The 23843-nt window shown below is 41.0% G+C and overlaps 1 protein-coding gene across 1 annotated transcript in view; it reads right to left on the reverse strand.

The window, feature by feature from the left end:
• SNRNP40 (small nuclear ribonucleoprotein U5 subunit 40) overlaps positions 1-23843 on the reverse strand; it is a 40730-nt gene that overhangs the window by 12286 nt on the left and 4601 nt on the right. Inside the window, exons 3-5 of the mRNA XM_003356266.4 lie at positions 22958-23051; positions 21035-21200; positions 12540-12662 (exon numbers count right to left, since the gene is read on the reverse strand). Of these exons, the coding sequence (XP_003356314.1) occupies positions 12540-12662; positions 21035-21200; positions 22958-23051 (383 nt within the window). The remainder of the gene's footprint in view (positions 1-12539; positions 12663-21034; positions 21201-22957; positions 23052-23843) is intronic.

A 23843-nucleotide genomic window follows, 5' to 3' on the forward strand; every position in this document is an offset into this window, starting at 1 on the left:
AATGGTTTATTAAGTTATGGCTCATAAACACACTGCAACACTATGAGCTCTCATGCCAGAGGATCAAGGAACAGAGTGGGAAGACTGAGGATGCAGGGCAAGACCGAACCAGTCACCACAACTTAAGAGTTATGTGTTGCTGGGCCACTAACCCTCTTTGGGCTTGTTTCCGATCTGTGAGATGGGGCTAACATTTACTTTTCATGGCTGTTGTGAAGATTACAAATAGAATGCTTAGCACATGGCTGGTATATAGCAGGACCTTAATAACTGATAGCTATTACTAAGAAATTCCTAAAAATACTTTGATGATCAGATGTAAAAATGTTTACTAGATATTATTAAGCAAATAAGAAAAACATAAAAGTATCTATATTTACATACACTGAATCTATGTAGAAAATATATTAAAGGCAATAGAAATGGTCTGGAACCTCACATGGAAAAAGAACAGCAATTTTGTTAAGGCCATTGTTACACAAGATTTCATCCAAATTTGATTTAACATTGCCACGTAGTTTTTCTAAATGAAAAAAAATTTTTGCTATCCCTTTAAGCAAGGCCTTTTCCTCATCTAGAAATGAGTTCGGTGTTGTATGTCAAAGCAATACATAAGGCAGACAACTCCACTTTCCCCATCAATAACTCATTCATGTGTGGAACCCAACACACTTTATATACAATCCTTTTTGTGTCAGGATGTTTGCTGCCTCAATAATCAAGAAAGCCTGAAATGGCTGACATTTTGTTCAAGCCATTGTTCTTCCTCTCCAGAGAAGACATTGTTGAAATCTTCAGCTTTTTAGGAGAGAATTCACTATCTCTTATAGCACCTAGGTGCTATTTCCAGACTTTCCTCTTTGGAGCCTGCACAAATTGTTTTGCAGAGCCAAAATGTATTTGGGATTTGTCAAAGAAAGAGTCAGTAGGGCACTAATTTAAGCAAAATACTTTGCAAATGTCCTAAAGAGCTGTTCAGTAATGTTTGGGCATCTGATTAGTGGCAGGCACCACTGGAGAGAAAAAGAGATGCTGTCTCTGTTCTCAAGGAGCTTTCAGTCTAGCAGGGAGTAAACCAATGATGAGGCCTGTACAAGATGCAACAGCAAAAAGGGTAGAGGGATTAATGCTCCTGTGGTACACAGACGGTAATGAGAAAGGGAAGGTTTCACACAGAATAAAGCACATTGGCAGAGAAGAAGAAAGAAGTAATTTTTATTTGGACAAGGTAGAAGCATATTCCCAGGCAAAGATACTGTATGAAAACAAAGAGGCATGAAAAAATTGCTGGGTTGCAGGGAACTAGGCAGAGAGAGGCAGCAGATAATGTTAAGTGGTAGGCAGGCAGAGAGGCCAGCCATGAAAGGCTGTGAATGAACGGCTTAGACTTCATCTCCCTCTCTGGGGACCACAGAAGGGTTCAGAGTGGCGGAATGAGTTGGTCGGATCCTAAACTTTCTCTATCTCTCTTTTCTAAGTCACACCTGCGGCATGCATAAGTTCCCGAGCCAGGGTTAAAGCCCTTACCAGAGCAGCGATCTAAGCCACAGCAGTGACAAGGCTGGATCCTTAACCCACATAGGAACTTCAAAAATGGAAACAACTTAAACTTTCTTTTTTTTTGAGTTGGTCAGATTCTAGAAAGTTACTTTTGGCCCAGATAACTGGAAAGGATGAGAGGAGTAGTGGGAAAATCAATGAGAATCAATTCTATCCCTTTACCTGCTACATTAAAAAAAAAAAAAAAAATCATCAACTAAACTTCCATTCTGACTAGAGCTCAGGATTGTAAGAAATGACAAAGATTTGGCAGCCAAACCTTTAAGCCATCCAACAGAAGCACGTTTTCTTCTTTTATTCATTTTCCTTACTCCTATGCCCGAGAAGAAAATCCCAAGAGGCTGGCAGGAACAGAGTATTTGCTCACAAACATATACAGAAGCTACTCACATCAGATTTTAAAAAGGGCTTCCATTACTTATTTGCTACCCCCTTTTCAGAGTAGGCAGTGCTACCTCAGAGACTGAGAAGCAAAACAAAAAACAGGCTTTTCAGGAGTACTTCCTAATGTAGTAAGGCAGTGTAGGGATTTGTCAAGCAAGTGCTCAAGCCTGGTATGCCCCCGACTGCTTAAAAAGTACATGTTAACTGACCACAGGCAATATGATAGAGCAGTAAGATTACTGGCCCTCTGGAGATGGAGTCCTGGCTCTACCACAGACTGAGTGAATGACTATTATGATCTTGGCCAAATCACTTAACATCTTAGGGCTTTGCTTTAGTCATCCGTAAAATAAGAGGCATGAAGAGATGTCTAAGGCCCCAGTCAGGTTTGACCTATTCAGAATTCTGAATCTATTTCTGATAGAAAAGGAATCTCTCTTTTGCATTTTAAAAGAAACTTATGAGGGCCTGAGGACAATTAATGGTCTTTCTGGGTCCAAGGGCAGTAACTCACCCCGAAACATGTCAGAATAGGGTGTTGTTAAATAGGGAGAAGACTGAAGACTCTTTCCAGTATGCTGCTTAGTTACACAGGAGCAAAATGAACTCAAAAAACTATAGCAACCTGATTTCAAATACTGACTTTAGGGAGTTCCAATTGTGGCTCAGCAGGTTAAGAATCCATGAAGATTCAGGTTCAATCCTTGGTCTTGCTCAGGGGGTTAAAAGATTTGGCGCTGCTGCAAGCTGTGGTATAGGACGAAGACTTGGCTTGGACCTAGTGTTGCTGTGGCTGTGGTGTAGCCCAGCAGCTGTAGCTCCTATTTAACCCCTAGCCCGGGAACTTCCATATGCCGAAGGTGCTGCCCTGAAAAAAAAAAAAAGAACAAATACTGTCTTTAGGAGTTCCCACGGTGGCGCAATGGTAACGAACCCAACTAGTATCTATGAGGATGCCAGTTCAATCCCTGGCCTTGCTCCAGAGGGTTAAGGATCTGGCATTGCCTTGAGCTGTGGTGTAGGTTGCAGACGAGGCTCAGCTCCTTTGTTGCTGTGGCTACGATGTAGACTGGCAGCTTCAGCTCTGATTCAACTCCTAGCCTGGGAACTTCTATCTGCTGTGGGTGTGGCCCTAAAAAGACAAAACAAAACAAAAAAAGCCCATCTTTATTAATTGCTATCACCAAAAAATAATCAAGCAACCTGTATGCAAAATGTGAAACATCCATATATATATATATATATATATATATATATATTTTTTTTTTTTTTTTTCCTTTCTTTCTTTTAGGGCCATACTCATGACATATGGAAGTTCCTGAGCTAGGAGTCAAACTGGAGCTGCAGCTGCCAGCCTATGCCACAGCAACATGGGAACCAAACTGTATCTGTGACCTACACCACAGCTCATAGTAATGCCAGATCCTTAACCCACTGAGCGAGGCCAGGGATCAAACCTGCATCCTCATGGATACTAGTCAGGTTCTTAACCTGCTGAGCCACAGTGCGAATTCCTGGTTTGTGTTTGTTTTTTTTTTTTTAATTTATTTAGGCTGTGCCTGTGGCATGCAGAAGTTCCCAGGTAAGAAATCAAAACTGTATCACAACAGCAACCCAAGCCATAGTAGTGACAATGCTGGATCCTTAACCCACTGAGCCATCAGGGAATTCCCATCCTTATATTTGTTAATGAATACATTAATTTTCATATAGAAATCTATTCTAAGGAAGTAACTAAACACGTAATAAATTTCACACACAAATACATCCAAAGCAGCATAACTTGTGATAGCGATACAAATGAAACAGGCTAAACCAAGTTAAGACTGCCACTTACTAAATTATTGAATATTCTAATACTTAAAGTAAAATGATGACAACGTCAGTTGACATACATTGGATACTTCCTATGTAACTGCCATATTGCTAAGATTATTATATTTTTATCTCATTTATTCCATGTAACAATTGTATGAGGTAGGCTGATTATTCCTTTTTAGAAATAAGAACTGGAAATTCAGAAACGTTATAAGTTTCTTTCCTTTTTTTTTTAAATATAACTTTCTTAAGATCACATAGCTAGCAATTAAGGGGCAGAATCAGAAAAATGATCCTAAGTTCTGGGGATATTATGTACAACAAGGTTCCTATATCACTAATACTTCATTTTACTGAATGTTTAAAAGTTGCTAAGAAAATAGATCTTAAAAGTTCTCATCACAAGGAAAAAAAACTGTAACAATGAGAGGTGATGGATGTTAACTAGACTTCTTACAATAATCATTTTGCAATATATACATATATCAAATTATTATGACACATACCTAAAACTAATACAATGTTATATGTCAATTATATCTCAATAAAACCAGAGAAAAAAAGAAACAGAAAAATGACCCTAACTACAATACTAAGAGAAAATAAGATAAAAGTGACGTGATGGAGAGTAAGTAGGAGGGCCTAATTTAATAAGAAATCCTCTTTAAAGAGCTATCTGTGAAGTTCCCTTGTGGCATAGTGGATTAAGAATTTGGAACTGTCTAGAGTTCACGTCGTGGCGCAGTGGTAAACGAATCCAACTAGGAACCATGAGGTTTCAGATTCAATCCCTGGCCTCGCTCAGTGGGTTGAGGATCCGGCATTGCCGTGGGCTGTGGTGTAGGTTGCAGATGTGGCTTGGATCCCGAGTTGCTGTGGCTCTGGTGTAGGCCGGTGGCTATAGCTCCGACTGGACCCCTAGCCTGGGAACCTCTATATGCCACAGGAGCGGCCCTAGAAAAGGCAAAAAGACAAAAAAAAAAAAAAAAAAAAAAAAAAGAATTTGGCATTGTCACTGCAGCAGCTTGGGTTGCTGCTGTGGGATGAGTTCGATCCCTGGCCTGGGATCTTCCACATGCCATGGGTGTGGCCAAAATAAAAATAGTAATAGGAATTCCTGGTGTAGCTCAGCGGGGGTTAAGAACCCAACTAGTATCCATGAGGACGCAGGTTGGATCCTTGGCCTTGCTCAGTGGGTTAGAGATCTGGTATTGCTGTAATCTGTGGTATAGGTTACAGACATGTCTCAGATCCAGTGCTGCTGCGGCTGGTAGCTACCGCTCTGATTCAACTTCCATACGTCGTGGGTATGGCCCTAAAGAGACCAAAAAAAAAAAAAAAAAAAAAGGAAATGATACTTGCAGAAAAATAAAGAGATGTCTGAGTTGATATCTAAAGACAAGACTAGGTCAGCTGTGGCAATATCTAGAGTAGGGGATTCCAGACAAAGGACTAGGTATATGTTACTAAGTGAAAAGAACACCATATAAGATTTTCTCTAAAGTGTGATCATTAAGATATTTACATTTAAAACACTGGCACAGGAGTTTCCGTCGTGGTGCAGTGGTTAACGAATCTGACTAGGAACCATGAGGTTGCGGGTCCGGTCCCTGGACTTGCTCAGTGGGTTAAGGATCTGGCGTTGCCATGAGCTGTGGTGTAGGTGGCAGACGCGGCTCGGAGCCCGAGTTGCTGTGGCTGTGGTGTAGGCTGGTGGCTACAGCTCTGACTGGACCCCTAGCCTGGGAACCTCCATATGCCTCAGGAGCGGCTCAAGAAAAGACCAAAAAAAAAAAAAAAAAAACAAAACAGGGAGTTCCCGTCGTGGCGCAGTGGTTAACGAATCCGACTAGGAACCATGAGGTTGCAGGTTCAGTCCCTGGCCTTGCTCAGTGGGTTAAGGATCCGGCGTTGCCGGGAGCTGTGGTGTAGGTTGCAGACGCGGCTCGGATCCCGAGTTGCTGTGGCTCTGGCATAGGCTGGCGGCTACAGCTCTGATTCGACCCCTAGCCTGGGAACCTCCATATGCCGCGGGAGCGGCCCGAAGAAATAGCAAAAAGACAAAAAAAAAGACAAAAAAAAAAAAACCCCCAAAAAAACCCAAAACAAAAAAACAAAAAACCACTGTGGCACAAAAGCAGATCGGAGGAGATATATACTGAAATATCAAGAATGACTAAATTCTTTTCCTTTTTTTTTTTTTTAGGGCCATACCTGCAGCATGTGGAAATTCCCAGGCTAGGGGTCGAAACAGAGCAGTAGCTGCCGGCTGCAGCAACACTTGATCTGAGTCATGTCTGAGCCCTGGCACCGCAGCTCAAGGCAACGTCAGATCCCTAGCCCACTGTGTGAGGCCAGAGATCAAACCAGCATCCTCATGAATAGGCGGGTTCTTAACCAGCTGAGCCACAATGGGAGGTCCAACAATGACTAAATTTGAACAATGAGACTGCAAGTGATTTTTTTTCCTATTTTTATGTTTTTATATTTTTCTTCAATGAACAAATTGTTTTTTGTACTAAAAACATTTAATTGTAATAAATTTTATTCCCAATAAAGTTGATTTATTAAATACACATTTGAATGCAATTTTTATATCTCTGCAAAACTTTTAAAGTAAATAAGTAGGCAAATTAGGAAGGATTTCTCTGATTTTTAGTTTCTAAAATAAGTTATACCTTATAAATAGTACACAAACACGGTGTTGCCAATGCTGACAAAAGAAGGAAATAACCCTGACCAGGTACACAATAAGAATGTCCCAGTTTTTGGAATACTGTGTAAAATTCTAATAAAAAAAAATTCCCTGAAAATGAAGCACTGGTAGAAAAATTCGAATGTTTGTGGATAGAATAAAGACTTTTTTAGTTTAGAAAGTTAAAGACTACAGGACTGTGATAGGATCCAATAATTCTACCCCTGGGCATATATGTGGAGAAAACCATAATTCAAAAAGATGCAGGCACCCCAATGTTCATAGAAGCCCTATTTACAATAGCCACGACACAGAAGCAACCTAAATGTCCATCAACAGATGAGTGGATAAAGAAGATGAGGTACACAATGATACACAATGGAATCTACTCAGCCATAAAAGAATGAAACAGGAGTTCCCGTCGTGGCGCAGTGGTTAACGAATCCGACTAGGAACCATGAGGTTGCGGGTTCGGTCCCTGCCCTTGCTCAGTGGGTTAACGATCCGGCGTTGCCGTGAGCTGTGGTGTAGGTTGCAGACGCGGCTCGGATCCCGAGTTGCTGTGGCTCTGGCATAGGCCGGTGGCTACAGCTCCGATTAGACCCCTAGCCTGGGAACCTCCATATGCCGCGGGAGTGGCCCAAGAAATAGCAACAATAACAACAACAACAAGACAAAAGACAAAAAAAAAAAAAAAAAAAAAAAAAAAAGAATGAAACAATGCAATTTGCAGCAACATGGATGGACCTAGAAATTATCATACTAAGTGAAATTAAGTCAGACATAGAAAGACAAATATCATATGATATCATATATATGGAATCTAAAATATGACATAAGTGAACTTACAAAACAGAAATAAGACTCATAAGTATAGAAAACAAACTTATAGTTACCAAAGGGGAAATGGGGTGGGGGAGGGATAAATTAGGAGCTTAGGATTAGCAGATACTAACTAATACATATAAAATAGATAAACCAGGAGTTCCCATCGTGGCGCAGTGGTTAATGAATCCGACTAGGAACCATGAGGTTGCGGGTTCGATCCCTGCCCTTGCTCAGTGGGTCAAGGTTCCGGCGTTGCCGTGAGCTGTGGTGTAGGTTGCAGACGCGGCTCGGATCCCGCATTGCTGTGGCTCTGGCATAGGCTGGTGTCAACAGCTCCAATTAGACCCCTAGCCTGGGAACCTCCATATGCCGCAGGAGCGGCCCAACAAATGGCAAAAGACAAAAAAAAAAAAAAAAAAAAAAAATTTAAAATAGATAAACCACAAGGTCCTAATGTATAGCCCAGGAAACTATGTTCAATATCCTGTAATAAACTATAATGGAAAAGACTATGAAAAAGAATACATATACACATATAAAAAACTGAATCAGGTGTTCCTGTTGTGGCTCAGCAGAAATGAATCCGACTAGAAACCATGAGGTTGCAGGTTCAATCCCTGGCCTCAATCAGTGGGTTAAGGATCCTTCGTTGCCATGAGCTGTGGTGTGGGTTGCAGATGTGGCTTGGATCTGGCATTGCTGTGGTTGTGGCGTTGGCCAGCGGCTACAGCTCTGAGTAGACCCCTAGTCTGGGAACCTTCATATGCCGTGAGTTTGGCCCTAAAAAGACAAAAAAAAAAAAAAAAAAAAAAGAATCACTTTGCTGTACACCAGAAACTAACACAATGCTATAAATCAATTATACTTTTAAAAAAAGACCTCGGGTGGAGGTCCCATCGTGGCTCACTGGTTAACGAATCTGACTAGGAACCATGAGCTTTTGGGTTCGATCCCTGGCCTCGCTCACTGGGTTAAGGATCTGGCGTTGCCGTGAGCTATGGTGTAGGTCACAGACATGGCTCGGATCCTGTGTTGCTGTGACTGTGGTGTAGGCCCGAGCTATGAAAACGTCCATATGCCACACATGCCCTACAAGCCAAAAAAAAAAAAAAAAAAAAAAAGAAAGAAAGAAAGAAAAAGACTGCAAGGCTGTAATATAAACTTATTAACTGCTGTACTCATGGGTACTCATGTACATTCAGATTTCAGAACAAAATTGGTTATCTATCAACAAAGACTCGGATTAGCTATCTGAAGAAAAAACCCACCCTAAAAGAAGCTATAACATACAGTTATGTCTGAGAAGACATGGAAAACTTTCTAAACCTAAAAAAGGACTCAGTCCCTTCAGTACAAATGAATTTATTTATTTATAGGAGGCTCTGGAACAGTCCAGACAAAGAGAATAAGCCTCACTATTTGTTGTAAGAAGACTTTTTTTTGGTCTTTTTGCCTTTTCTAGGACTGCACCCTCAGCATATGGAAGTTCCCAGGCTAGGGGGTCTAATCGGAGCTGTAGCTGCTGGCCTATGTCACAGCCACAGCAACGCAGGATCAGAGCCATATCTGTGACCTACACCACAGCTCACGGCAATGCCGGATCCTTAACCCACTGAATGAGGCCAGGGATCGAACCCACAACCCCATGGTTCCCAGTGGGATTTGTTAACCACTGAACCATGATGGGAATTCCTATTGTAAGAAGACTTTACTAGCAGAAGAGTATTATTCTTAGGCTAGTCTATCCCCACAGTAGAGTTGAGATCAATTCTCATAGTTTAATTAATTGATTTGGCTGTGCCCTCAGCATGGGAAGTTCTGGGGTCAGGGACCGAACCCACACCATAGCTGTGATAACGTGGAATCCTTAACCTGCTATGCCACCAAGGGAACTCCAAATTCTCATAGCCTTAATTTAAAAAGCCAGTCTCAAAAGGTTACATACTGTATGATTCCATTTATATGATATTCTGGATAGGGACCCAAGGACAAAGAACAGATCAATGGTTGGCAGTGGTTAGGAATGGGCAGAGAGTTTGACACAGAGGAGTTTTTTGGAGTGATGGAAATTGTTCTGAACCATTTGTGGTAGATACATGAGTCTGCATAAGCATTAAAATTCATAAAACTCTACACTAAAAAAGGTTAATTTCATTGCGTAAAAATTTTTAATAACAACTTAAAAGTATGAAAATTATCATTGTTTAATGACACTAACCCACTCTCATGTGTATTAGAAGCCCTCTAGTGATTCTAATGATAGTGAGTGCCTAAACTTTACTCAGGGAAATAATGCATAGCTATTAAGATCTAATTAATAAGCCCTCATGGTTTTTTTTTTTCCCCTCCCTTTTATGGCCACAACTATGGCATATGAAGGTTCCCAGGCGAGGGGTTGAATTAGAGCCTCGGCTGTGGCCTGAGCCACAGCCCCGACAACACCGGATCTGAGCCACAACTGCAACCTATGCCGTAGTTTGTGGCAATGCTGGATCCTTAACCCATTGAGCGAGGTCAGGGATTGAATCCACATCCTCGCAGAGACAATATTGGGTCCTTAACCTGCTGAGCCACAATGGGAACTCCCAAACCCTCATATATAACTTCAAATAGTTATAGGGCAGGAAAGGAATGTGAGGTTGAATTCTGGAAACCGTGAATTCTGAAGTATTTATGAGATACCCAAGTGGGAGATACTGAGTAGCTGCTTGTATTTATGTTCTGGAGCTGAAGATCTGGTCTGAGAACAGTCATCAGCATAGAAATGACAAGTCAAAAAAAACCCAAAACAACCCCCCCCAAAAAAAAACAAAAGGAAAAGAAATGACAAAGTCACAGAATTAGATGAGAAATGTCTAGAAAAAGGTATATAATAAGAAGAGCACCTTGGACATAATCTTGGGGAATAGTGACATTTAAAGAATGCATAGAGAGAAGAGCCTGCAGAGTTATCTGAGGAATGATGTGCCTATTGGAATGAGTAGGAAAGTATATTTTAAAAATCAAATAAACAAAAAAGACTAAAAGGATCTATCAGATTTAATAACAGAGAGAGACTGGTGACGATGAAGAGAAAAGTATTAATAAAACAATGGAGGCAGAAACCAGACTGTTGAATGGTCAGGAGATACAGAACTGAGGAATAAAAGGGAGGTAAGGAATTAAAGACAGTGAGTGTAGAAAATTTTCAGGAAATTTCTCTTACAGGTATTAAGAGCATGACTCTGGAATCGAACTCTGGGTTGTAAAGTGAATTTCACTGCTTATTAGCTATATAATCCTGGGTTAAGTTGTGCCTCTCTCTCTTAGCTCAGTTTCTTCACTGGTAAAATGGCATTGACAGTACTTACAGGATTGTTGTGAAGCTTAAATGAATTTATAATGTAAAGCTCTAAGAGCAATGCCTGACAGTTTTTTTCTTTTGGTTTTTTTGGTTATGGCATGTGGGCATGTGGAAATTCCTGGGCTGGGGATCAAACCCATGGCATAGCAGTGACCCAAGCTACTGCAGTGAAAACAATGGATTCTTATTCCACTGTGCCACAAGAGAATACAGTTAACTGTTAGAATACACTATTATTATCAAAACCATTATACTATCTTTTAAGAAGTTTGGCTGTAATGGGAAAGATTAACAGGGCAACAACAAAAGAATGTGGAATTGAAGGAAGACTCCTTCCCCCACCAGAAGAAGACCTGAGCATGATGAAATGGTAATAAGAAGAAAGCAGAGAACAGGAGGTTGAAAATACTGGATCTAGAGTTCCCTTAGTGGCTCAGTGGTTAACAAATCTGACTAGGATTCCATGAGGGTGCAGGTTTGATCCCTGGCTTTACCTGGTGGGTTGAGGATCCGGCGTTACTGTGAGCTGTGGTGTAGGTCACAGATGAGGCTTGGATCCCACATTGCTGTGGCTATGTCAAAGGCCGGCAGCTGCAACTCTGATTCAACTCCTAGCCTGGGAACTTCCATATGTCGCCAGGTGTGGCCCTAAAATGCAAGAAAAAAAGAAAGAAAGAAAATAATAAAATACTGGATCTGTAAAGAGATGGGAAAAAAAATGCAATTCTTCAATTTAAAGGAAGGACATCCTAACCAAAGTAACAGCAAAGGAGACAAGGAGGGATGGATTATTAGTTCCTCTGCTGCACAAATGAGCAGAGGCTGAAAGAAGTTAAGGAACTACCTTGAATTAACAAAAAACCGCAAAATGGTGGAATTGAGATCAGACCCCAAGTCAATTACCTGAAAGCTTTAGCTACACTATACTGCCACATAGTCTACTGCCTCCTTCTTTCTCCAACATCATTACCTTCTCACATTCTTAGCTATGGATCCCTCAAAACTTCCTTTCTATAGTCTCAAAAAGAAAGACATACTGAGAGATTAGGGTACAGAATCACAAATTGATTTACTGCTATCTCAAGAGACAAATGCAGGGGTTTTTGTTGTTTTTTGTTTTTTTTTTGTCTTTTCAGGGCCGAACCTGGGGCATATGGAAGTTTCCATGGCTAGGGATGGAATCAGAGCTGTAGCTGCTGACCTACAGACACAGCAATGTCAGATCCAAGCTGTGTCTGTCACCTACACCACAGCTCACAGCAATGCCAGATCATTAACCCACTGAATGAGGCCAGGGATCGAACCTGAGTCCTCATGCATACTAGTTGGGTTCATTACTGCTGAGCCACAACAGAACTCCCCAATGCAAATTAAAAAAAAAAAAAAAAAAAAGTTTCCGGAGTTCCCGTCATGGCGCAGTGGTTAACGAATCTGACTAGGAACCATGAGGTTGCGGGTTTGGTCCCTGCCCTTGCTCAGTGGGTTAAGGATCCGGCGTTGCCGTGAGCTGTGGTGTAGGTTGCAGACGCGGCTCGGTTCCCAGCTCCGATTGGACCCCTAGCCTGGGAACCTCCATATGCCGCGGGAGCGGCCCAAGAAATAACAAAAAGACCAAAAAAAAAAAAAAAAAAGTTTCAAATACCTTTAGGCAGGGAATGCATTCTTCACTTTCAAAGTTCACACATAAGAACTTCCTATTTCACGTTAACTGCCTGGTTCCTGACAGCATTTATACAAGCTGCAATGCAACCATGACTTAGGAAGTCAATGAGGATAGGACAGAAAGGAAACGACTTCTAAGTTATTATCTTCCATTTAGTTGGTATAAAGTGCAAACCTAAGAAGTATGGAAAAATTTACCTCTGTGAGTGGAGATAGGTGAGAGGTAAACATAACAAACATCTAACATACCTTGATATCATTGTCTATTCCACCAGAAATAATTTGATCACTTGTGTCATTGAAGGTCACAGCTAACACCTGGTAGGTATTCTGAAATGTCTGGATGGCTGCTTTCTTACGGATGTCCCAAAGCTGAAAAAGAAGACAAGAGAATCTACAGTAACATCACTCTAAGAAGCAACTGCATAGTACACCCTTAAGTCCAAGGACTTTTACAGAGGTGAAAACATTTGAAATGGGGACCCTGTTCCGAAACTTGTCTGGATATCCTATAAACATCGTGAAAAGTGACTATAATTTTGCCAACATATCTGAAGGCTGGTGGAACAAATCACGCTGGTTCTATTTTCAGACTCCTTTGTTAAAGTTTTTTTTTTTGTGTGTGTGTGTTTTAGGGCTGCACCCGTGGCATATGGAGGTTCCCAGGCTAGGGGTCTAATTGGAGCTGTAGCCACTGGTCTACGCCAGAGCCACAACAATGTGGATCCAAGCCGCATCTGCAACGTACACCACAGCTCATGGCAATGCAGCATCCTTAACCCACTAAGCAAGCCCAAGGATTGAACCCAAAACCTCATGGTTCCTAGTCAGATTCATTAACCACTGAGCCGCGACGGGAACTTAAAGTTTGAATAAACACAGTTAACAAACATGTCCTTGGAGTAAAAATCTTTACCTTGTTTATTAGTTCATATGTTCTTAGTATACAAAGGGTATTATTAGTTCAGTATTTTCAAACTGTAGATATTAATTCATTAGTGGGCTGCAACTTACATTTAAAGAAAAAAAAATATATATATATATGGGGGCGGGGGGACAGACAGAGGAGCCTACATCAGTGAAAAAGGCAAGAGCAGGGATTGCCCAAAAATTGTTCCTACAAGAGCAGAGACTTACCTGGCAAAAAACCTGGCAGAATCAACTTTATCAAAACTCTAGAAACTAGAGTTTACAGCAACCAAGTGAATATTTAATGAGGAAAAACCCACCTGGGGTCTAGTAAGAAGAGTTTTGCAGTATTTTAACTCACTCCATTCCTACTCAGCAACAGCTTTGAAGACAACAGTCTACAATCCTGGTATAGGTTCCTAAGTACCTGAGGAAGATGAATGGACCTTCCTTCTTCCTTTTTAATTAAAATTAAAAATTTTTACATTTTATAAATTTTTTTTTAAATTAAAGTATTGTTGATTAACAATGTTGTGCCAATTCCTTCCTTCCTTTTCTTTCTTTTGCTTTTTAGGGCCTGTGGCATATGGAAGGTCTCTGGCTAGGGGTTGAATTGGAGCTACAGCTGCCAGCCTATGCCAAAGTCACAGGCACATAAGATCCAAGCCGTGTCTGTGACCTACACCATCAACTCATGGCAACGCCAGATCCTTTAACCCACTGAGAGGCTAGGGATCAAACCAGCATCCTCATGGTTACTAGTTGGGCTCGTTACCGCTGAGCCACAATGGTAACTTCCTGTTGTGGCAGTTCCTGCTGTACAGCAAAGTGACCCAGTCCTTCATATATACACATTCCCTTTCTTGTATTATCTTCCATCCTGGTCTATCCTGAGAGAATGAATATAGTTCCCTGTCCTATACCATAGGATCTCATTGCTTATCCATCCTAAATGTAATAGTTTGCATCTACTAACCTCAAACTCCCAGTCCATCCCACCTCCTTCCACTCTTCCCTTTGGCAACCACAAGCCTGTTCGCTATGTCTATGAGTCTGTTTCATAAATAGGTTCATTTGTGTCATATTTCAGATCCTAATATTTTAAATTTATTAGGATTTTTATTTTAAAGACTTTAAGTTAGAGGTTCTCTTGAGGCGTTTTTTTTTGTTTGTTTGTTTCTTTTTTTGCTTTGCTTTTTTAGGGCTGCATTCACAGCCACAGCAATGCCAGATCCAAGCTACATCTGTGACATACACCACAGCTTTAGGCAAAGCTGGATCCTTAACCCACTGAGCAAGGCCAGGGATCAAACCCGCATCTTCATGGATACTAGTTGGGTTCTTAACCCAATGAGCCATGATGGGAACTCCACAACCATAATTTAAGATTATTTTATTTTGAAATAGTCACACTTACCAAAGAAGCTGCAAAAGTGAACTCTTCTTCTGCCTAAATTATTTTAGAATTGCTACCCTCATGTTCTGATGCTTGTAAATACTTCAGCGTTTACTACATTTGTTCTCCAAAGATGTTTCCCTACATAATCTGAACACAATCATCAGAATCAAGAAACTAACATGGGAACTTCCACATGCTCATGGGGCCAAAACAAAACAAAGCAAAAAAACATCTAACACTAGGCGTTCCCATCGTGGCACAGTGGAAATGAATCCAACTAGGAACCATGAGGTTGCAGGTTCGATCCCTGGCCTTGCTCAGTGGGTTAAGGATCTGGCATTGCCATGAGCTGTGGTGTAGGTCGCAGACGCAGCTCAGATCCTGCAGTGCTTTGGCTGTGGCATAGGCTGGCAGCTGTAGCTCCAATTGGACCCCTAGCCTGGGAATCTCCTTATGCCACGGGTGCAGCCCTAAGAAGCAAAACAAACAAACAGCAATAGCAAAAAACACCTAACACTGATTAAAAAAAGAGAGAAACTAACATTGATACATTTCTACCATCTTCAGATCTCATTCAAGTTTCACCACTTGTCCCAATAGGGTTTTTTACTGCAAAAGGATTCAGTTTCAGAATCATTTTATGTTGAATTTAGCTGTATCATTTTTTTTGTTTGTTTGTTTCCTTCAGCATAGAAGAGTTTCTCAGACTTCTCCTGCGTTTCATGACCTTCATACTTCTCAAAGTTACAGGACAGTAATGTTACTCAATTTGTGTTTGTCTAATGTTTTCTCATTATTAATTCAATTACATATCATTGGCAGGAATATCACCGAAGTGATACTGCATTTTCATTGTATCCTATCTAGAGGCTCAGAATTTTCACTTGTCCCATTACCAAAAACACTGAATTTGATAATTTGATTAAGAAATTCCTTTAGCAAGTTTTTATATATAAGAAGTTCTAGGTCCGTCTGGAACCCAGCCCATCAGTCCATCAGGACTGGCCAGTTTCCCTGCCCAGTCCTGAAGGAAGGAGCCCTTTTAGTGGAAAATGATATGCAAGGGCTAAGATCTCAACACAACATTGTAAATCAACTACACTGCAATGAAATTAAAAATAAAAGAAAATAAAGGCCAATACCTACACAGGAGATGTGCTCATTGGTTGTGTGGTTGTTCCTAAGCCCTGTGAGTGGATATTTAAGCAATACATGTACACATAGGCAGGCACACACACACACATATATATACCACACACATCTGGTTTTTTCCTATACCTATCTTTTTATATACTGAATGCCATGAGTTCACATTGACACTTTCAATTCTCTACCAATAACACAGGAGGTATTTTAGTTTTCTCTTTCTGTATTGGTAACCCCTTCCTCAGTAGTGAGAAGTCTGCCTCTCATTATACTTATTTATTTATTTGATCAGGCTTCCTGTCTGTAACCAATCTCCTACATCCTCTTCCAGCTTTCTCTTGCATAGATGTCTTCTCTCTGTTTGAACTTTGATTCCCATTCTGGGCTGATTCTATGTGAACCACCTCCTCACCCCATTTGGATGATCCCTCTGTGTGATGCCTTCTTTACTCTGCTCTGGCTCTAATGACCCCTTCCAGGCTACCCTTCCCCAGGAAGTCCATCTTCATCTTGCTCAGCCTCAGATTACCTACCTGAACTGCTCCCACTCTGGGCAGGCACCCCCAGTTCAGCCTCTGACCCCCACACTGTCTCCCCCACCAATGTGCAGGTAGATGACCCTTGACCTTGCTAAAGCAGTGGCTCTCCGTGCTGGGCTGTTCTCTCTCTTTCTCACCCTCCAGTTCCCCACACTGGGCTACTCACGCTGTGTTGTATGGATGCCCTCCTTACCCTATGCAGTCTCCATCTTCCTACAATGGACTGCCCCCATTTAGTGTGGATGCTCTCCTCTCACTTCACTTGGGTTCTGACACCCTACTCGGGGCCACTCTGGTTTAGCCCTACCTCTAACCCAAACACTTTCCCTGCTTTAGTCTATGTAATAATGGTACTAGGACTTGAATTGTTTGCAAAAAGGAATAATGTACACGATTTCACTTAATTGCTTCATTAGGAGAAAGAATAAATTGCCGAAAAAGGTTTGAAAAGACTGATATGGACAATGCTCAGGATATCACCTCTAGATTGAAAAATGCAAGAGTTAGTGAACTCTTAGCTTTCTGTTGGGAACTCTAACCAATAAAAAACATGACAGACACCTTCTTGGACAAGCAAAAGTTATTAAAGTCCTGTACTTTTAAATCTAGCAACAGGAAAAAACAAGAAAGCATTCCAACTTGGCAAGTAACTAAAAAGCATATATAAAAGGCTGTTCAACAAAGCATTAATTATAAATAATATGTTGAAATTAAAAATAAAGAACTGGTGGAGTTCCTGTCGTGGCTCAGTGGATAGCGAATCCGACTAGAAACATGAGGTTTCTGGTTCGATCCCTGGCCTTGCTCAGTGGGTTAAGGATCCGGTGTTGCTGTGAGCTGTGGTGTAGGTGGCAGACGAAGCTCTGATCCAGCGTTGCTGTGGCTCTGGTGTAGGCTGGCGGCTGCAGGTCTGATTAGACCCCTAGCCTGGGAACCTCCATATGCTGCGGGAGCAGCCCTAGAAATGGCAAAAAAAAAAAAAAAAAAAAAAGAAAGAAAGAACGAACTGGTTAAAAAACGTGATATATTGCACATTTTAAAAAAATGCCACCTTGAATAACAAAGCTAAAATAATTATTTCAGGAGTTCCCACTGTGGCACAATGGGATCAGCTGCATCTCCACAGTGCCAGGATACAGGCTCCATCCTGGCCTGGCAGTGGATTAAAAGGATCTGGTATTGCCATAGCTGCGGCATAGGTCACAACTATGACTGGGATCTGATCCCTGGCCTGGGAACTCCAAAAAAAAAAAGAAAGAAAAGAAAAACAATCATTTCAAATCATATTTTATTTTATTTTTTCTTTTTTAGGTCCACACCCATGGCATGTGGAGGTTCCCAGGCTAGGGGTCTAAGAGCTACAGCTGCCAAACTACACCACAGCCACAGCATGCCAGATCTGAGCCTCAACTGTGACCCACACCACAGCTCACGCCAATGCAAGATCCTCAACTCGCTGAATAAGGCCAAGTATTGATGAACCTGCAACCTCATGGTTCCTAGTTGGAATTGTTTTTTATTCTATTAATTTTTATTTTATATCGGCTTATAGTTGATTTACAGTGTTGTAGTAGATTCAAGGGTACAGCAAAGTGATTCATTTATATACATACATATACCTGTTCTTTTTCAGATTCTTTTCCCATATAGGTTATTATAGAATATTGACTAGAGTTCACTGTGCTATATAGTAGGTCCTTGTTGGTTATCTATAGTAGTGTGTATATGTTAATCTCAAACTCCTAATTTTCCCTCTCTCCCACCTTTTCCCTTTCATAACCACAAATTTTTTTTTTATGTCTGCGAGTCTGTTTCCGTTTTGTAGATAAGTGCATTTGTATCATTTTTTTAGATTCCACATATAGGTGATACCATATAATATTTGTCTTTCCTTAGTTGGAATTGTTTCCACTGCGCCAACAGGAACTCCTCAAATCATGTTTAATTAGGTGAAAAGAGAAGCAAGAAACTGAAAGAAGGATAGAGTAAAAAGACAAAACACATGCACAATGGAAGAGAGTAAACAAAGAAAAAGCAAAGGCGAGATGGAAAGATAAACATGAGATAAAAAAAAAAGACAAAATGGGAGTTCCCGTCGTGGCGCAGTGGTTAACAAATCCGACTAGGAACCATGAGGTTTCGGGTTCGGTCCCTGCCCTTGCTCAGTGGGTTAACGATCCGGCGTTGCCGTGAGCTGTGGTGTAGGTTGCAGACACGGCTCGGATCCCGCGTTGCTGTGGCTCTGGCGTAGGCTGGCGGCTACAGCTCCGACTCAATCCCTAGCCTGGGAACCTCCATATGCCGCGGGAGCGGCCCAAGAAATAGCAAAAAAAAGACAAAAAAAAAAAAAAAGATAAAAAAAGACAAAACGAAATAAGGAGAAAAAGTGAAAGAAGGAAAGGTGAAACTAAACAAGAGTAAGTTCCTAGATGGTTATCATAGGAAGCCCTCAATAAATGTTTGTTAACAATATTCATTATGCACTCTTAACTCGACCTTTAGAAATGCCAATTAGCAAATCAGCTACTGTTTCTGCAATGATAGTCCACTTAGGTTTAGAGTTTTGGGAATTATTCCTAAACCACAGACAGACTCTCTTTTTGGCTAAGCATCAAGGGGGCCCAAGCGATTGTTCATTACAAAAACCATTTAGCAGAAAACATCTCAAAGCACATAATCCAGTATGACAGTGTCAACACCTTTAATTATGAAAAAAAGGAAATTCAATTAAAAATGCAACAATCACAAGTTTAGTGTGGTTTCTCAGATGTACTCTTCTGAATTCCCTCCCTGTTTAATCATAAAAATACAACCCAGAGGCCAAAATTAGTGCCAAAAAAATAATAAAATGGTACTACAAAGCAATGTGTCTGGTGTGCTCTTGAACTAAGTTACTGTTTCTAGGCCTGCTTTTCCTCATTTGTAAAGTGAGGAGGCTGGAAATCAATGGCTCCCAGTATGTCATACGTGCTACATCAAATCACTTTATGAATGTGTTTAATATCCTGATTCTTTAAAACATAATACCATTTACACGAGCATCCAAAAAACTGGGAAATACTCAGATATAAATACAGAGTTCCCGTCGTGGTGCAGTGGTTAACGAATCTGACTAGGAAACATGAGGTTGTGAGTTTGATCCCTGGCCTTGCTTAGTGGGTTAAGGATTCGGTGTTGCTGTGAGCTGTGGTATAGGTTGCATACGTGGCTCGGATCCCGCGTTGCTGGCTACAGCTCCAATTAGACCCCTAGCCTGGAAACCTCCATATGCCATGGGATCCAGCCCTAGAAAAAGGCAAAAAGACAGAAATACATAAATAAATAAAATAAAAAAGATCACAAAACAAGCCATAGACTATGAGAAAATACTTTTATGAGACATTTGTTAAAGGACTATTACTCAAAATACAATACAAAGAACAATAAGAAAACTAACAATTTAGATCAAAAATTGGAGCTAAAGAACTTAACACACCTCGCTAAAGAAGTATACAGGGGGAGTTGCCGTTGTGGCACAGTGGTTAACGAATCCGACTAGGAACCATGAGGTTGCGGGTTCGGTCCCTGCCCTTGCTCAGTGGGTTAACGATCCGGCGCTGCCGTGAGCTGTGGTGTAGGTTGCAGACGCGGCTCGGATCCCGCGTTGCTGTGGCTCTGGCGTAGGCTGGTGGCTACAGCTCCGATTCAACCCCTAGCCTGGGAACCTCCATATGCCGCGGGAGCGGCCCAAGAAATAGCAACAACAACAACAACAAAAGACAAAAGACAAAAAAAAAAAAAAAAAGAAGTATACAGGGAGTTCCCATTGTGGTACAGTGGTTAACGAATCCGACTAGGAACCATAAGGTTGCGGGTTCCATCCCTGGCCTTGCTCAGTGGGTTAAGGATCCGGCGTTGCTGTGAGCTGTGGTGTAGGTCACAGATGCGGCTCGGATCCTGTGTTGCTGTAGGTCTGGTGTAGGCCGGTGGCTACAGCTCTGATTGGACCCCTAGCCTGGAAATCTCCATATGCCGCGGGTGGGGCCCAAGAAATGGCAAAAAGATAAAAAAAAAAGAAGTATACAGGAGTTCCTACTGTGGCGCAATAAGATTGGTGGTGTGTTGGGAGAGCTGGGACGCAGGTTCGATCCCTGGCCTGGCATTACCACAGCTATGGCTTAGGTCGCTACTGTGGCTCAGATCTGATCCCTGGCCCAGGAACTCCATATGCCATGGGGTGGCCAAAAATTAAAAAAATGAAATAAAAGGTTCTTCAGGTAATTCTGATATGTACACAGGTTGGAAATCATTGGACTAACTGACCTTTAATATTCCATCCTAAGTTACTAAAACCATTTGCTGACCTTTTAATATACTGACTATAATTTTACAACAGCCTTGTAAGACATATATATTAATGTCACCATCCTAAAGATTGAGAAACTGAGGATCAGATAAGTAAACTGTCCAAGGTCACACAATTAAGTAAATAGCTAAGCCAAGAATCCAATTATTCTCGGATAGTGATCCATTTTATTCCAAGTCACAATTGTTCAATATGGTTCTAATAATATTCCGTAGGATATTTTTGAAAAGAAAAAAAACCCAATTGCTTATTATCTTAAAATTATTTTAAATAGTGCCTGTTTTGGGAAATCTCTGATGATACAGAGTTGTGGAGGGCAGGGAAGAGCACAGGTGGGAAGGCAAGATAAGGTTCGCATTATGTCACCTCAGAAACCCTCAACACACAGACAGAATACAACACTCACCTTAACTGTACCATCATCACTGCCAGTGCAGACAAGCTGGGGGCCTCTCCTGGCCGGATAACAGGAATTCACAAAGGAAGTATGTCCCTTCAGTCTTTTAACCCTTTCGCCTGTTTCGCTATCCCACACTGCCACAGTTTTATCTGTGGAAGCTGAGAAGAGCATACTAGAAGGTAAGAGGAAGAATAAAAAAAATAAGTGAAGATAAGCAATAGCAATCTATCTTTCCCACATGCCAAACGTGCCAAACTCTTTAAGATCACTAACAGGTTGTGCTCTGACAGTCTGGCACATGATGCTGGAATACCTCACCCTACCTACCAAAATCATAATGGTGCCCTAGACCCAGTTACAAAGTCCACCCTATGAAACATAAAAAAAAATTTCCCTTTGTCAGTCCCCATGACATATTATACATCTAATAAGGCAGTCTTCTCAATCGTTTCCTCCTCTGTCATGATATACAACACTTTATGCATAACACGTCCTTGTACTTAGAGATGTTCAATCACTCCCAGCTGCAAAGGTAAGACAGACTGTAAAAATTCCTGACCCAATGGCTTGCTAACTCTAACCCTTTCTCTAATAATTAGAGGTTTTATTTTGTCTCCGAGGATGGTTTCTAAGTTATGGTTGATTTAAAAAATTTATTTATTTTTTGTCTTTTTAGGGCCGTACCCATGGCATATGGAGGTTCCCAAGCTAGAGGCCTAATCCAAGCTATAATGGCCAGCCTCCGCCACAGCCACAGCCACACAGGATCCGAGCCTCATCTGAGACCTACACCATAGCTCATGGCAACTCCGGATCCCTAACCCACTGATCGAAGCCAGGGATCGAACCTGCATCCTCATTGATGCTAGTCAGGTTCGTTAACCACTGAGCCACGATGGGAACTAACTCCTATGGTTGATTTTATAATGCTTTCTTTACTTAAATAGGAAAACTGTATACAAGGCTATACATTTTTTAAGAGAATCCTAAAATTTTTAGAGGTCTGAGGTGTAAAATAATAAATGTTTACTGAAATATGTAATGTGATTAATTAACTTTGCATAACCACATTTTTATATCATCTATAGTTATTCTAAAATTATGCCAATTATTAAAATATTTATGGGATTTCCCGTCGTGGCACAGTGGAAACGAATCTGATTAGAAACTATGAGGTTGCAGGTTCGATCCCCAGCCTCGATCAGTGGGTTAAGGATCCGGCATTGCCGTGAGCTGTGGTGTAGGTTGTAGACATGGCTCAGATCCCAAGCTGCTGTGGCTGTGTCGTAGGCCAGTGGCTATAGCTCCTATTTGACCCCTAGCCTGGGAATCTCCATATGCTGCAGGTGTAGCCCTAAAAAGACAAAAAAGACAAAAAAAAAAAGATAAATAGTATATTATGATAAACAGATACATCAGGTGAATGATGTTAATGGTAAAAAGCAGCAGACAAGATTGTATGAGTAGTTCTAATATACACATAAAACCAACTGTTTTGAATAGAAAAAAATGCTTGAGAAAAACATATAATATTAACAGTAATTATCTTTGGAGTGGTAAAAATGTGGGCTATTTTGTAATTTTCCTGCTTTTTTCACATTTTCTCAAAACAGATTATTTTATTACTTTTATAATAATAGCTTATTTCTACATATAGATATTACATTTTATGTCTTAAAAAAGGAATATTTTTTGGGCTGCTGCTAAGTTAGAAATGATGTATTTATAATGACCTATTTATTGATGCATACATGGAACAATAAACACCTTAATTGGGTGACAGTGATAGGATAATAAAGTGTTTATCCAAAATGTAGTAGTTTTTGACAGCACGGGCTCCCTGAGAGAAAACTCGGGGATGAAATATGAAAGAATGCCAAGAAGAATTAGTATGAGAAGCAGCTGTCATCCACTATACAGAAAACTCACCTGCCATCTGTGTTATAATGCAGTTCCATCACTGCTCCACTGTGTCCCTTCAACGTAGCATAGTTATCACAGTCGCCATAGACATTCCACAACACTATTAGGAAGAGAGGGGTTCTGGGAGCATTACTAGGGAAAGGAAGCCTCATTACTGGCCATAGAAATGGTACTTTTGAATTCACTAGAACAACAGTTCTGAAATTATACTCCTTTGGAACACTATTAGTTCTACCAGCTAGATCAATTTTTCTTACATTAAAACAAAAATGCAATTATTTCCACACTTCGTAAAATTAAAAAATTTTAGTTAATGGATATAATTTTTAAATCTTAAGTTCTCCTGCCATATTTTTTTTTTTTTTTTTTTTGTCTTTTTGCTATTTCTTTGGGCCGCTCTCACGGCCTATGGAGGTTCCCAGGCTAGGGGTCTTATCAGAGCTGTAGCCACCGGCCTACGCCAGAGCCACAGCTACGCGGGATCCGAGCCGCGTCTGCAACCTACACCACAGCTCCTGGCAACGCCGGATCCTTCACCCACTGAGCAATGCCAGGGATCGAACCTACAACCTCATGGTTCCTAGTCGGATTCGTTAACCACTGCGCCACGACGGGAACTCCATCCTGCCATACTTTTAATAACGTTGGCACCCACTGCTACTCATCTGCTATGAGTAGAAGCAGACTGCAAGGTGATGGTGCTTATGGGAAACTTGAAGGTCACATGGCAACAACTTAGTACTACATTTCCTCATTCCACATGTACTAAATATCTATAGCAGGTGCTATGGTAAAATAAGGTAAATGAATAGAAACAGTTCCAATCCTCAGGTCCGGCATAGAATGATCAAATGAGTGTTATTAAGGATACTCTACACTTAGTAAGGTACTT

Source organism: Sus scrofa, chromosome 6 (genome assembly GCF_000003025.6).
Source record: "Sus scrofa isolate TJ Tabasco breed Duroc chromosome 6, Sscrofa11.1, whole genome shotgun sequence".
Taxonomy (NCBI): domain Eukaryota; kingdom Metazoa; phylum Chordata; class Mammalia; order Artiodactyla; family Suidae; genus Sus; species Sus scrofa.